This window comes from Vipera berus, assembly GCF_964194415.1.
Source record: "Vipera berus genome assembly, chromosome: 1".
NCBI classification, from domain to species: Eukaryota; Metazoa; Chordata; class Lepidosauria; order Squamata; family Viperidae; genus Vipera; species Vipera berus.
This window is the reverse complement of record NC_138202.1, coordinates 204,162,772-204,177,777: the sequence shown is the minus strand read 5'-3', so window position 1 is coordinate 204,177,777 and position 15,006 is coordinate 204,162,772. Positions and strand designations below refer to the sequence as shown.

Genomic DNA, 15,006 nt, shown 5'->3' with positions numbered 1-15,006 from the left:
AAAACCAGCCATGAAAGAGTTTCATCTAAAAACAGCAAGGCCCTTTTGGTTTTGATATGTCTGAGCTAACTTGCACAGAGGGAAAATCATTCCATTTGATATCAGTAGCCTCTGGTTTCTGCCAAGAACAGAATGAATGAAGAATGACAGCAACACAACAAAATTGAAAGAGTTTTGAGACTAGGAGCTGAGATCACACACCAGTTGCACTGTAAGTTTGCTTTTAGAAAAAGTTCCTTTCCTCCTCCAGGCTCTGTATCTCCTTGAGGTTTTACAAACCTCCAGTGGCTTAACCATTTCCTAAAAATAATGATACTAACAGAGATTTCCCAACATACCTGTGGGAGGAGTATTACCAAAACAAATTGTTGTTGAACTTACTGCCCCACACCACATTGAGGTTCCTTCAATCTAGAGACATTGGCTTGCGGGGTTAATTGTACTTTAACAATTACCATTTTATATATTCTTAATAATGATCATTTTTATAAATTTGGTGCTTTCCATACTTATTGTATGCCACCCAGAGTAACTTCTTGTAAAATGGGTGGCCGTATAAATAAAATAAAATAAAATATTAAATAAAATAAAATAAAATAAATGTAATGGCACAACATTCATCAAAGTACCCTGCCATATCCTCAAGGCCTTCATGAGGACCAGTTTGGTCTAATAGTTAAGGCACCAATCTAGAAACCAGGAGATTCCTTCAGTCTTAGGCATGAAAGCCAGCTGGGTGACTTTGGGCCAGTCGTTCTCAGCCCAACTCAATTCACAGGGTTGTTCTGGGAAAAATAGAAGGAGGAAGGAGTAATTAAATATGTTCGCTACCTTGAGTTATGTACAAAGCAATAAAACCAGAATAAAAATCTAATTGGAGATTTTTGTAAATGTTACTGTTACTAAAGTCCCTCAGAATATTGTTTATCATCCAAGAGTCATTCAAAATGCATGCTGACTTCTTTTTTTAAAAGATTTTTGCTCCCCACTCTGCCCCACAAGAGGACCCGTTGTGGTGCTTGTTGAATTAAACAGCATTACGCTTTAAAGCTTCTGATGATTTTGAAAATGCAGCAGCATATGCCGTATCAATAGCTTTGTTGTTTTAAAACCAAAACAATCTGCCAAAAAAGAAGTAAAGGAAGGAACACAGGTCGTGAGTGCTGCTTTATGTTCGAGGAAGACAGATGCTGTCTGTCAGAAATTGACCTTTTTCTTTTTAACCTCTTCCAAGATAATGGCAGCGAGAAACCAAATTAGTGAAGAATTTTGGCTTATTCAAGAAAGAGCAGTGGGCAGGTAAATGCTGCTGGATCCTCTCTGTTTGATTCCTGCTGCCAGCAAGAGTGATAGAAGAACCCCAGGCAGTATGTGTTATAGTAGGATTTATTCTGATACATCAATCAGCAACTTTCACTTGGTCTTCCCGGAAGATGCCCATCGGAATCCCAGAAGTCATGGCATCTGAGAAGAACTATGACAGGGAAATGAAAAGACAGAAAGATTATTCACCACCACCATCAAAAGACACCCAATTCAACCAAGTCTAGATGTTCTGATTTTAATTCCACATCATGATTGCCAGAATGTTTTTGCCCAACTTCATATAAATGCTCTTAAATATATATTCTTAACTACTGTTATAGTAGTTTTCCGATTATTCATTTTCACCTCAGTTTCATTAGACTTAAATCAAAGATACTTGTATTGCAGACATTTCATGGTTCAACCAGGTAACATCATAGGTGCTAATGAGTGTGAGTTTGAGTCAATCCTGAGCTACATAAATTCTCTTCTTTTGAAACCACATATGGGTATCAGATGCTTCAGAAAGGACATAAGTGGGAGAAATGTGCATGTAGGCAAACCTCCAGCAAGGAACAAATATTGTTTCCGCTTGAATGCCAATTATAAACAGGGAGCAAAACTCACATTCGCTAGCACTGATGATGTTACCTAGTTGGATAACAAAATGTCTGCAAACAAATAACCAAACTCAAAGAGTATCAAAGACTCCACAAAACAAAACAAACAAAAACACCCTTTATTTTTTTTCAATTGGCCAGTGCAAGAAAATAATTCTTCCATTGTAGCAACAGTTACAAGAAAGACCGTGCTTTTTAAGAGGGTTAGGAAGTCAGAAGCAGAACATATTAGTAAGCAAGTAATGTGCCAAAATACCATAGACAGCATAGATAATCCTCATTTAGTGACTGTGTTATTTAACAACCATTCACAATTACAGTTGTGCTATAAAAGTAAGTTTATGTTCAATCCTGACATTTACGACCTTCACAGGTTTGTAAAGCAAAAGAAAGTTGAAGTAAGATAAGCACTTAAATTGCAGTTTCACTTACCAACCACTTTGCTAGACAACTGAGTTGCTTGTCCAATTATTTTTCCTCAGTTTGTCCCTGCCCTCCCCCCAAATGGATTACTATTCCCATCATCTCTGTTGACTGAGTGATAGGAATTGTATGTACCTTGACACACGTAGAGCTGTTGACTGGAGAATACCCAGGGCTTTTTTTCTCGTAGAACGCTCAGAACGGAGTTCCGGCACCTTTTTAGGATGGAACCTTGTAGGGTAGGCAAGGTGGTTTGTATGACATGTGTGAGTTCCGGCACCTTTTTCTTTTACAAAAAAAGCACTGAGAATACCATACGTAGAACTGTACAAACTGGGCCCAACTCATTTAACAACTGCCTTGCTTAGCAATGGATGTTCTGGAAATTGTGATTGTAAGTCAAGAACTATCTGTGCTCTTCTTGCTCAGTTCTCCCCAAGTGTTAACTCAAAGAAGAACAAAGAATTTAAGAAAAACAATTAGTCTTAACAGGAAAAAAACACGCAGAAGAGGGGAGAGGGCATTTTCCCTTGAGTGTATAAATGTGAAGGGCAGCAGAATTTCAGTTTTGACATGCTTGCTATTCAGCGGTTGATGTTCGGTTTTGTTTTTTGTTTTGCTATGGATTAAATATTTATATTGTGTGAATTCAGTATGGATGTAACTTACAGTGTGGTACATGGAAATTACAGATGACTGAATTGATTTTTGAATTTTAGATTTTAGATCATCTTTGCTTTTGCAGATGCCTTGAGGATAAACTAGAAATGAAGATATTGCAGATCAATATGAGTTTTTAAAAACTCGTGATCTTTTTATGGCTTACTTAAAAAAAACTTCTTACCCCATTATTTGTTCCTCATGAGTTGTGCCAAGAATGTTGAACAAAAAAAAAGCGAAAGGAAACAGTGGTTGTCTTCTTAACAATCTTCTCATCATTTGGGATATCACCCTCTACTGAGCAAGTTCATATTTTACGTATTTTCCATTAACATCTGGATCTATATTTTTATGTTTTATATATAAGAATCTAATTTCTCAGGGTAAAGGTTAGCCTAGTGTTGACATGCTAGTTTCTGGTGTTCAGCACCCTTATTGTTGAAGAACATACCACGTAGAAGGACATGACACATTTGGGCAATCTTGGCCAATGTTTGCCTGCATGTTGTGGATTACTTTATTCGCTAATAGAACCCAACAATGCACACAGGCTATCTGAAGGCAGAAGCTGTTCATTCATTCCAGTTGACCAAGAAGGAACTGGCTTGCAGCATTTCATGCATTGGTTATATGTAGCATGCGTAGGGCCTTGTAGCTGGGGGAGTGTAATCTAAAACCAACAATTGTTCCTGGCAAAGACTTACTCCCCTCCAGGGGTTCCTTGTGAGGAGGGGTGGGGCGATCTCCTCCTGAGTAGCCTTACAGTCCTTCTCAGGACTTGCCTACACTCCACTCTCCCTGCCCTTGGATCAGTGGAGTAGACAGCTGTTCCTCATCAGAGGAGATTAACTACCTATCAACACTGATCAGAAGCTGATCCTCCCCTGATGCCTGAAGGGCATCATCCTCAGCCCCTGGCCTGGCTTCCCTGTCAGCCAGTCCCAGTTCCAACTCTTCCTCCGAATTGGCCTCTGAGGAGGCCATGACATAAACTATTTACCAGATTTAAAGGTAAATGCTTTAAATTTAAGCCTGGAAAACAGTTGACAACCAAATATTTATGGTGATCCTCAATCATCCAGGTCATTGCTGTCTGTGTTTCCCCGAAAATAAGACCCAACCAGAAAATAAGCCTTAGCATGATTTTTCAGGATGCTCGTAATGTAAGCCCCACTTCCAAAAATAAGCCTCAGTTAAGATCATCAGGCAGAAGGACGCACTTAGTACCATATTTTCCCCAAAATAAGACCTAACCAGAAAATATGCCCTAGTGCATCTTTTGGAGCAAAAATTAATGTAAGACACGGTCTTATTTTGGGGGAAACACAGTAGTTTTATTTCTCCCAGATATCTGTTTTGGATATAGAGCATAAACTTTTGGATATAAAGTATAAGCCTTACTAAGTATCTATATTAGCATAAAAAAGATCCTCAGTGTGATTGGCATTGACAATATTCAATATTTAAAGAATACTAGAACTCGTTAAATTGCTGTGATCTTGCTGAGCTAATAAGAAATCCAGGCAGATGCATAAGATACCCAGCAATTAGTCTAGTGTTGCATTTCTAAATCAAATTAGTATGCCATGTTTGAAAGTCCTTTTTAAATTAATTGATTATACAGGCAATTGACATTTTCAGTAGGACTTCAGCATGTTCTGGAGAACATGGCCCTAGAGAACAGCACTTCTGTAAGGATGAGGGCTTGATGGGGTTTTTTTTAGAGCAGACTTTCCTCCATTTTGTGACTTCCACAGGAACTGGATTACAAACTCCCATCTCTGAACTGCCTGATGGATAGTCATAATTATTTGTAATTACAGGTAGTCCATCTGGCTTTGCTTTGAGCTTAGACGTTACTTAGACATATTAAGAACCTGAATGCAAGCTGGCTTTCAGTAATTTAATATAAAGAAATGCAGTGGAATTGATGTAATTGTACCATTTGTATAGTACAAAATAAATCATGAGGCTTTTCCCCCCTTTCTATCAGGTGCAAGAGTTTGAACTGTTGGATGTCAGCTTTGTGAAAGATGCCCGATGTGGGAAACCTGCCAGAGCCCCTAAGGTAGGAAACATTTCTTCATACGTTACAAATGTGGCAGTGATCATTTAGCACACAACATGAAGAACATACTAAAAAAAAGATGCCTTAAGTGTGCTGATACTTATTGTGTTTCCATTAAAGAACCATGACATGCTTTATTGTAGGAATATTGTACAATTTTTTTGCACAATTTTTAAAGAATGCCTTTGAGGGAAACTTGTTAGGATAGCTATGTGATAAGCCTGACTCGATAACTGCAGATATTCTTGATTTAATACAAATTCCTTTGTCCAGATATTTTACAAGTTAGAAATGACATTTGTGTTAATCTGAAAGTGTTTATCTGAGGAATGAATGACTACTTCTTCACACAAACATTCCCCCTGGAAGATACTGGTTAGCTCCTTCCTTGTGAATAAATTACTCAAGAATCCCTCTAATCTTTATATCACACTGCTAGTCCTGTGTTAATTTTCCTTGTATGGAGGATTATTATTATTTTTTGTAAATGAAAGGCTTCCATAATCTAATTTGCCCCATGGTAGTCTACTGTTTCCAGATATAGTGTGCCTGGCAGGTGATATGTAGACTTACTCTGATTACATGATTTTTTCACAGTTTCTTTTTGCTTTCGTGAATATTGCAGTGAAAGGCACATAGTTTTAAAAATTAGACACATTGATTAATCACATCTTGGAGACTTCAGTTGAATATATCTTAATAGAAGTATTCCCTTGTTTTCATTTGCAGGAACGTACGGCATATTATTGCCAGCCCTGCATGTGACCATACAAGATCTCAGAATATGTTTTCACTACTACTTAGAATAAGGTTAACTGTGAGGTTTTTAATACATTAATGAGACCTATGGTGCTTTATTGAAAAGCATATTAAGTCCAATGATTTGAAAATCTTGGTGGAAATGCCTATAATATGATCCAGTTAAATAGAGCCCAATTAGTTTGAATAACTGCACTCATGAGAAGCTGGAAGTGTACTCAGGTCCCTTTATAAGGGGATCACTATAGATAACGTCAAACAGTGATCATTTTTAGGCACACTTACTAAACTGATTTTTAATAGCATCAGGATGCATTGAGGACAGTCCCTCACCTCTCGCTTAGAATACTGTAATCTGATCTTCATGGGGCTATCCTTGAACAAGCATGCCTGCATATTTATTGATCAGCCTCAGAACTGAAGAGCTATATTGGGTATCAGTATGTTTCTGAGTACAAGCCAAAGGGTTGGTCACTACCTTTAATGACTTGGGACCTGGCCATGTTTTCCTAATCAAACCTGCCCACTTGATCCAGACCCTTAGGGTGCTTCTTTTGAACCTACCGTGAAATGCTGGGCGGTGGGGGGAGACCTCCCATCGCATCCCCAATGCGATGGAAGGCAGGATCCCCAGCAGTTTATCATATGAGGCAAGAATGGCTCCCACTCTTCAGGTTTGCCAGAAAGATGTAAAGTGCTGAGTCTTCAAGGGCTTTTTAAGAATGCGTCTGAAGCCATCAGTGTATGCTTTTATTTCTATTATACTTGTATATGGCCTACTGTTTTGTTATTATTGACTACTGCATTTTCTTAATGGTACTATATACTGCCAAAAGTCCAGCAAAATTGGTCTGGTGTATCATTTCATTTAAAGTCAAACGTTTGTTGCATTTACTGCATATTAAATTGAATGTCTTGGTGAGAGCTGTGCGGTATTTTACCTGGTCATTAACATCTGCCTGTGTTCTTTCCAAACAAAAGATACTCTTAACAGCATTTGTGGAAACCCCAAATCTCAAATACATAAACAAGCCTCATCCTTGGCCTTTCTTAATTAAAAATGGCAGCTTTGTGCGATGCTGGTCATGCACCTGAATACGATATTTGGCTAATACTTATTTCTGAGATATTTTGCTCTTCTTCTGAGGGCCCACTTCAGTGGCAAAAGCTTTTCAAAAGGTTAGAAGTATAATTGAAAATCCAGAGCGGCAGTTTATGGTGCTTGCATGTAAATATCAAAGTAGTTCTTCCTGATTATTGATTTTTAAGATGAATAGCATGAGAAGATTTATAGAATCTAAAAGTGAAAAGGAAAAGGTGTTTTTTGGCATATCATTATTTTTAAAACAGTGAAGGGTATGTATTTTTGCATCCCGAATATATAATTTTGCATCCCAAATACAGGTAGTCCTTGATCTATGACCATTTAGTCAGCTACCATTCCAAGTGCTGAATGGATGGTAGCTACAATTGGTCCTCAAGAGTTCTAGCCGTCCCAGCAACCCAGTAGTCATATGGATAATGATAACAATAATAATAACAAAGTTGGAAGGGACCTTGGAAGTCATCTAGTCCAACCCCCTGCTCTGGCAGGAAACCCTATACCATTTCAGACAAATGGCTGTTCAGTATCTTCTTTAAAACTTCCAGTGTTGGAGCATTGACTGCCTCTGGAGACAGGTTGTTCGACTGGTTAATTGTTCTAACTGTCAGGAAGTTTCTCCATTAGTTCTAGGTTGCTTCTCTCCTTGACTAGTTTCCATCCGTTGCTTTTTGTCCTGGCTTCAGGTGCTTTGGAGAATAGCTTGACTCCTTCTTCTTTGTGGCATCTCTTCCCCTCTTCCCTCAAGATCATTCCCACATAAGCATTACAGAGCTTCTTGCAAACCCTGATGCACTGTCCTGACCTTCCCGTTCCCTCCTTTTGTTCCATGGCCCAGCCAGCAGCAGCCATTTACTTGGCTGTGAGCATAGGGTTTGCAACTTCTTGCAGGAAGATGCCTCCCCTAACAACCATTGGATTCAGTTATCAGCCACAACGGGGATTGCAGGGATTACTGTTGCTAAATAATGTGCTTGTACTTTATGACCACATTGCTTAGCGAGGGAAATTGTGGTCTCAGTTCTGTCATAGGTTGAGGAGTACCTAGACAGCTGCTTGTATTAAGCTCCATAAACATATTCAAGTTGTTTTCTGCCATTCAGTGGCAAGCAGTTTTAACTACAATGTGCTGCTTGAAGAACAGCTTTTATATTTGTGAAGATATTGGGCTTTACCGGTATTATATTAGTCGGTTGTTGATAGCCAGAAGTTTTGTAGAGAAATCAAAGCAGCCTGTCTACTCAGAAATCAAAGCAGATACCTTAACAGCAAGGTATCTGTTCTTACTTGCTGTTACTTGTGCCTGGAATTGCTTCTATGAGTATCTCGATGATTATTTTCTTCTTCTTCTTTGGAATTCCAACATACTAGTCTTCAGTCCCTGATACAATTTAGATAAGTAATGTCTTTCTGAAGATAAGCAACAAAATGCCATGAGACTTAATGTGTCCTGTGAACACCTGTAAAATTTGTTAGGCTCCCTGTTCCTTCCATTTCTCTCTCTCTCTCTCTCTCTCTCTCTCTCTCTCTCTCTCTCTCTCTCTCTCTCTCTCTCTCTCTCTCTCTCTCTCTCTCTCTCTCTCTCTCTCTCTCTCTCTCTCACACACACACACACACACACACACACACACACACACACCACACACACACAAACACTTTTGATTAACAACAATAAGAACAACAGCAACAAAAGCCAAAGTTGAGAAGCTGCCGTGCTGTGAAGGAAAACAACATCTGGCAAGATTTATATATATTTATAAGAATTTATCTGGCCTTCTCATATATCGAAGAGATATTCTTAGATTTTTGTACTAAAAAAATTAGTTGCAGCCCAATGCTTTGTTTTGAGATTTTGTTCTTCTGTGGAAGGGAAGGGAAGGGTGAGTTGTCATGAAAAGAATCTGAGAGGGGGCTGGGGGACAATTTTAAATACCTCACAACTCAATTTCTGCAATGCACTCTCTATGGGGCTCTAATATCACTATTTCAGGAGAGGAACTGGTTGTCAACTGGCTTCTAAGTGTTGTTCAGGGTGTTGATTTAGCACCTTTATTGCTTTGCATGGTTCAAAAGGACCTACAGGACCTTCCTTTAACAGCTGCCTGTACACAATAAGGCCTAGTAGTATGGATTCTCTTTGTATCCTTTCACTCAGAGACTGATATCTTCAGGAACTTCAGATTTCAGCCTCCTCAATTACTGCCCATCTTCCATGGAATAGGATTCCGTGGAAGGGAATTCAAAAGGCCCGCTCCCTCCTGGTTTTTAGGAAATCTTTTAAAACATGGCTATTTCATCAGGGAAATTAGAATGGCATGATTTATCCCATATATAGATATTGGTTTTGGTGACTGTGACATGGATTAGATCTCTCATACTCTATATTGCTAGTTTTATGGTTTTAAGGTTGCTGCTGTGTTTTATGGTTTATGGTTCAAGGTTGCTGTTGTTATTATGATATATTTAGGAAAGTTGGGATTTACACAGGTCTCTTTCTGTCTGTTTGTCTGTGTCTGGATAGATAGATAGATAGATAGATAGATAGATAGATAGATAGATAGATAGATAGATAGATGGATGGATGGATGGATGGATGGATGGATGGATGGATAGATAGATAGATAGATAGATAGATAGATAGATAGATAGATAGATAGATAGATAGATAGATAGATATGGGTAGATACAGTGGTGGGATTCAGCCAGTTCACACCACTTCAGTAGAACCGATAGCTAATTTTTTGTTGCCCAGGCCCAGAATGGACTTCGGGAAGCAGCATCCATACAGAGAACCAGCTGTTCAATATTTGAATCCCACCACTGGGCTGATATAATATAAAATCTAATACAAACTAAAAGAAAGAAGAATGGAAGAAAGAGTGAAAGATGCAAAAGAGAAGAAAACAAAATGTGGAAAATAGAAACAAAAGAGGAAGAAAATAAAAATATGGTAAAGGACAGGGAAAAGAAATATATTTAAAAAAGTGATTTCCAACCTAATAATATTAAGAAGGTTCTTAATGTTCTTAATGTACCTGTGTCATATGTGTCACCCATGTTTACAGTTAAAACACTTCCAGTTACTTTTTGGCACAATGTGGCATACGTATTCCAGAAGAGTAAGTAAATCTAATTTTTACCCCAAGCATGTGTATGCTATTATGTGCTAGGTATAATCTCTATTCAAGAAACTCTCTTCAAACCATCATACTGTTGATTGTATTCCAACAACTAGGATGTAGAATGCCATGAATGCAATCATTATTTCACTTCTTCATCCTGTTTTCATCTCTGCCCTTTTTCTATAACTCCTGTTGTATCAGATTTCTATTTTTAAGCTTTAAAGCAACATGTGCATATCAACACACAAGTATATCTTTACATTTTGGGTAGTGGAACTTTCCAGCTATGTACTTTTCATGCAAGAATATTCTAAAAGGAATACTTTTGTAGTTCAAAGGCAATATGATCTACTACTATTTCACTGTACCTTATTATTAATTATTTTGGTTAATAAAATACATGTAAGGTAGGATGGTGTTGAAAGGCTGATTGGAAAAGAACTTAATTGATCCATAAAAACATATATTTTTAAATTGTTGTAATAGGCATTCCCTATTGATTTTGCTTCTCTTCCAAACCAAACATCAAATCTTTCAACAGATAAAATGTGGTAGAGATTTGGTTTTGTATTATTGAGCATAGTTGGTCTTATGAATATGTTTGCATGTACAGAGAATGACAGAAAGGTCATATTATGAACATCTGTTGTTCACCTACTTAACCCTTTCATTAAAATGTTCGTGGGTGCAGTTGTAAATCAGTTTCAAATAGTCCTATAAGAGCATCTGTTAGTCAAGTGTCAGATTACTGTAAATATCACATCATTTCCTTCTCTGAAAGATTCAGCTCATGCATTTGTAGGATGACAAGCGGAAATCTCAGTTTCTTTCAAAATAGAATCAGATTGCTGCCTCTTGCATTGCTAGAGGAAAGCTGAGAAGGATGAGACATAAATTAAATCTAGAAAATAATAGCTTGTGATGTTATTTTAAACTCCCATTGCTCTGGTTGACTGCAAAAAAAAAATTAACCAATGCAAAGCTTGCTCCAATATGATCAGCTGTATTCATGATAAGCCATCTGGCAAGTTTTGTAAAGTTTTTAATCTCTAGAAGTATCACTGTGATACAGTACAATTCAGTTATGATGACCTCTGGGCTACACATTCTTTTTTAAAAAAGCAGAATAACAAGAAGGCATTTTTTAAAAGAACAACAACAATAATGCACATAGCAGGGCTGTTAATATTGTTAAACAGAAGTTCTATCATTATCCTCTTCTCTTCCCTAAGTATACCAACCTGACCACTGTAGGGCTGTGGTAAATCATGGGATTTTAATTCTCAGCCAGTGAAATATTCTGACACCTACATTTGTTTGAGGATTAGCCAGAGCATCACTATTAGTGGTGTGGGTGGGTAGGGAGGGTGGCTGGGAAATACAGGCATATTGATGCAGTGAAAAGCTGTAGATCATGATCATTTTTTTTTACATTGCTAAACTAGAAATGACATTTTAAATGAAATTGGAAAATGAAAATAGAGATTAACATATATGCTTAACATCCTGAAATTCATCCAACAGTTTCTATGGAAACTAGAATCTTTATATAGTTCTGAGGATTTTACTAACAAGATGAAATAGTGTCAACTGTGGTGAACATTCATTTTTAAATGTGTGGTGCATTTTTATTATTTCTGCTCAGTGGTCATACATTTTTCAACAGGATGGGCTAATAACGTCACCCTACATGGATTTCTAAAGCATATTCCAAAAGCAGCTTCTGATATTCAAAAACACTTATTTTCAGTAAACATTTTGAAAAGGGCAAAGTAAAAAAAAGGAGTTATTGTTATGGGGTAGGTTCAGAATTTAGTTTGGGGAGCCAGATGCCAGATCCATCAATCCAAAGCATATCAAAGAGAAGACCATTGACAACTTCTTATCTGCATACATTGTCCAAGTGACTGGTCAGTTTAAAAAGAATCCCCTAATATTCATTTTAAACTTATTTAGGAGCTTGTATTTTTTTAAAAAAGTGTTTGCCCCCTTCTTCCTTGATGTATCTTACATCGACGGAGATAAAAAAAGAGGACAGAACAACAAAATAAATTTAAGTAGTCTAAAAGCAACAACAAAACCTCACAATTAAGAGTAGTTGTATTCATGGTTTTGCTTAATCAGTGAGACATCCCTTATTTCAGGTTTATTATCCAAACTATCCAATATCTGGTGTCCCTTCAGATATTGTGTACTGCATTTCCCAGCAGTGTAGCGACTAGTAATGAGGGTATTAAAAGTTGTAATTTATCAATATCTCTTTCTCATAAACTGCCTGTTCCAGGGGGGTGTCAAACTGCCGGCCCACAGGCCAGACACATCAAGAGGAAACCGCGTCCATCCTATTGACAACAATGGGGGAAAAGTTCTGATACGTTGCATGACATCGCGAGTTTGACATGTCTGGCCTATTCCATTTCTGGGTCAATCCCTCTCATACTGTTTTTCATATTCCCTATTCCCCAACCACTAGTTCCTTATCATTCCACAGCCACTAAGCTTACCCAATTTTCAATCGATGGTATTCCATTAAGGAGGAGGCTGTGAAGGCCTGAATAGGGGTGATCAGGTTACAACTTAACTGTAGCAAGACTGGTCTGTGCCCCACCCCCCACCCCCCACCCCCCCCGGATCTAGTGATTCTTCATCTTTCAGGTCCTCAGGCAGAGTTGGTGAACAATCTTGGAAGTGGTGACACCTGTGGCTGGGTGTTTTTAGCTCCTAAAGTCAGCAGAAGTAGCCTGCAGTACAGCATTCTAACCACTGCACCACCACGGCTAATATAGCTAATAGCATAGAAAGTTACAGCTTTAGTTTGGCAAGATTCTGTCCATTAGGTATAAGCAAGTAAAAGATTTGATGGGATCTCACTGTCTCATCTTTGGGCTTGGGCCCAACCCTCTTCTCTTGTTTCAGTTGCACCTGTTCCTGGATAAGGAACCTCTGTCCATTGTCACTAATGCCTTCTTCTCAGTTAGATTATTGGAGTGCATTCTACATGAGGCTGCCTTTAAAGAACACTCAGAATCTTCAACTGGTTCAGAATGTAGTAGGACACATAATTTTGGGCACTCAATAGTTTGCTTCTACGATACTCTGCTCATGAGCTGCATTGGTGTTCAGTTGGCTTCTGGGTGCCATTCATCTTTATCATTATCATCTTTAAAGCCCTGCAAGGTATTGAGCCAGGTTAGTTGTGGGATGGACTGTTGCCAATGATTTCTGCCAATTCCATCTGGTCAGGCAATGTACAGTACATGCTCCAGGTTGGAGCATTCTGGCTCTCTTAGCTTTCGGCAAAGGTGATGTCACCCAACTATGTAGACCAGGCGAAGAAATCAGCTTCACAAGAAAGCTAAAACTACTTTTATTAATATTAGCTGTAGTAACAGAATCTTCCAAGTTTATCTTTGCTTTACAATATTCCCTCCACCCAAATACTCATGAATTAGGAAGGTGTATATGTTCTGTCACGTATCTTGTTTTGTACGTATGCTGGTTTCCCCCCACCCCCTTGTTGCTTGGGTAATTCTAACTTTGGTAATGGATCACACCATCTCCATGAAGGGCACCTTTCTTACTCTCTGTATTTATTAATAATTGCCTTCCCCCCCTAGGAATTAGGACCTAATGTCTGGGGAAACTCCCTAGTATTAAGAAAACCTAATGTTAGGGAAGCCCAATAGATAGTTTTTATAAGTTTTGTTATATAGTGAGTCATTATTTTTCTGTGTTTGGATGATTTTAACTTTGATTATTTTAACTTTGGTTTTTACAGATTGGTTGTTTGTTGTGTAGAGTTATGTATTCAGGATGCACTGCCACACATATTTTCTAAATAAGTGTCACTGTTAGCCTCCACCCCACCCTTTGTCAACTGTGCAAATCTTAGCCTCTTGGGTGCTTTTGACCATATCATTAGTGATATTTTTGTTCAAACAAACAGGTATAAAACAGGTTTATAAAACAGGTCTAGCATCATCTTTTTCAAAAATATCTTCTTGAATTCTTTATTCCAAACCCTTGACTGATCCTGTAGTCCATATCATCTATTAAATCTTGGTACCAGACTACATAGGACCAGACAACCTTCAAGGTATGTTTTCTTTCATGTAACAGCACCTGGCAGAGATTGTAACTTTGTCAAGTCTTGCTCAATGAATTAGTCAATCAGTTTATTAAAGCCTTAATGCCAAATGCAATACAATAAAATATCTGATAGTAAAAATATTACATACGTACATATGCACACACAGAGATACAGACATACACATCAGAAAAACAATAATATAATAGGATCTTTAAAAATTAAGAATAAATTTAATAATGAGATAGCCATAAAGAAACTGGAGGGTTACCTTAGTTTGGAAAACCTTGCAAGCTGCAGGGATATAACGGGATCCTTTTGAGCGGTTAAATCTTAGAGTAGCTATAGAGGTAGTCTGTGTGACATTTGCCCAGCAAAAAAAAAAGAAAAAAAAAGAAAAGAACATTGCAGGACAGAAAGGCATGGAACTGCATTCCAAGATATTTATAAACCTGCACGTCCTCGGTGTGCACCTCTCATTTATTTGCCATTTGGGAATTTTATGATAGCATCTGACAAACCCTGAAACTTTGGTTTTCTTATTGTTGTGCTTTTCTCATTTCCACCTGTGAAGTAGACATAGTAACCGTCGTCTTTAGACAAGATGGGAGGCACATAAAATAAAATAAATAAATAAACTACATTGTCAGCATACAGTAATACTGGCCCATCACACAATCAGCTGAGGTAGGCGGGTGATGGGCTGAAACAGCAAGTCCTTGGATTATTGAATTTAAATATAGATTAACAAGCAGTGGATCTAATTTGCAGCCTTGTCTTACACTAGATAATTTGGGATTGTTTTAGATAAATGCAATCAGTACGTTTTTCTTAAGGTTTTCCAGCTTAGGTATTCTATT

At 37.9% G+C, this 15,006-nt stretch overlaps 1 protein-coding gene across 3 annotated transcripts in view; it reads left to right on the top strand.

Moving 5' to 3' along the window:
* Nucleotides 1-15,006, top strand: part of PLCB1 (phospholipase C beta 1) — a 497,164-nt gene that overhangs the window by 147,966 nt on the left and 334,192 nt on the right. For all 3 annotated transcript variants that reach the window (XM_081321970.1, XM_081321971.1, XM_081321972.1), the window contains exon 3: nucleotides 5,002-5,076. In XM_081321970.1, coding sequence (XP_081178096.1) covers nucleotides 5,002-5,076 — 75 coding nt within the window. The remainder of the gene's footprint in view (nucleotides 1-5,001; nucleotides 5,077-15,006) is intronic.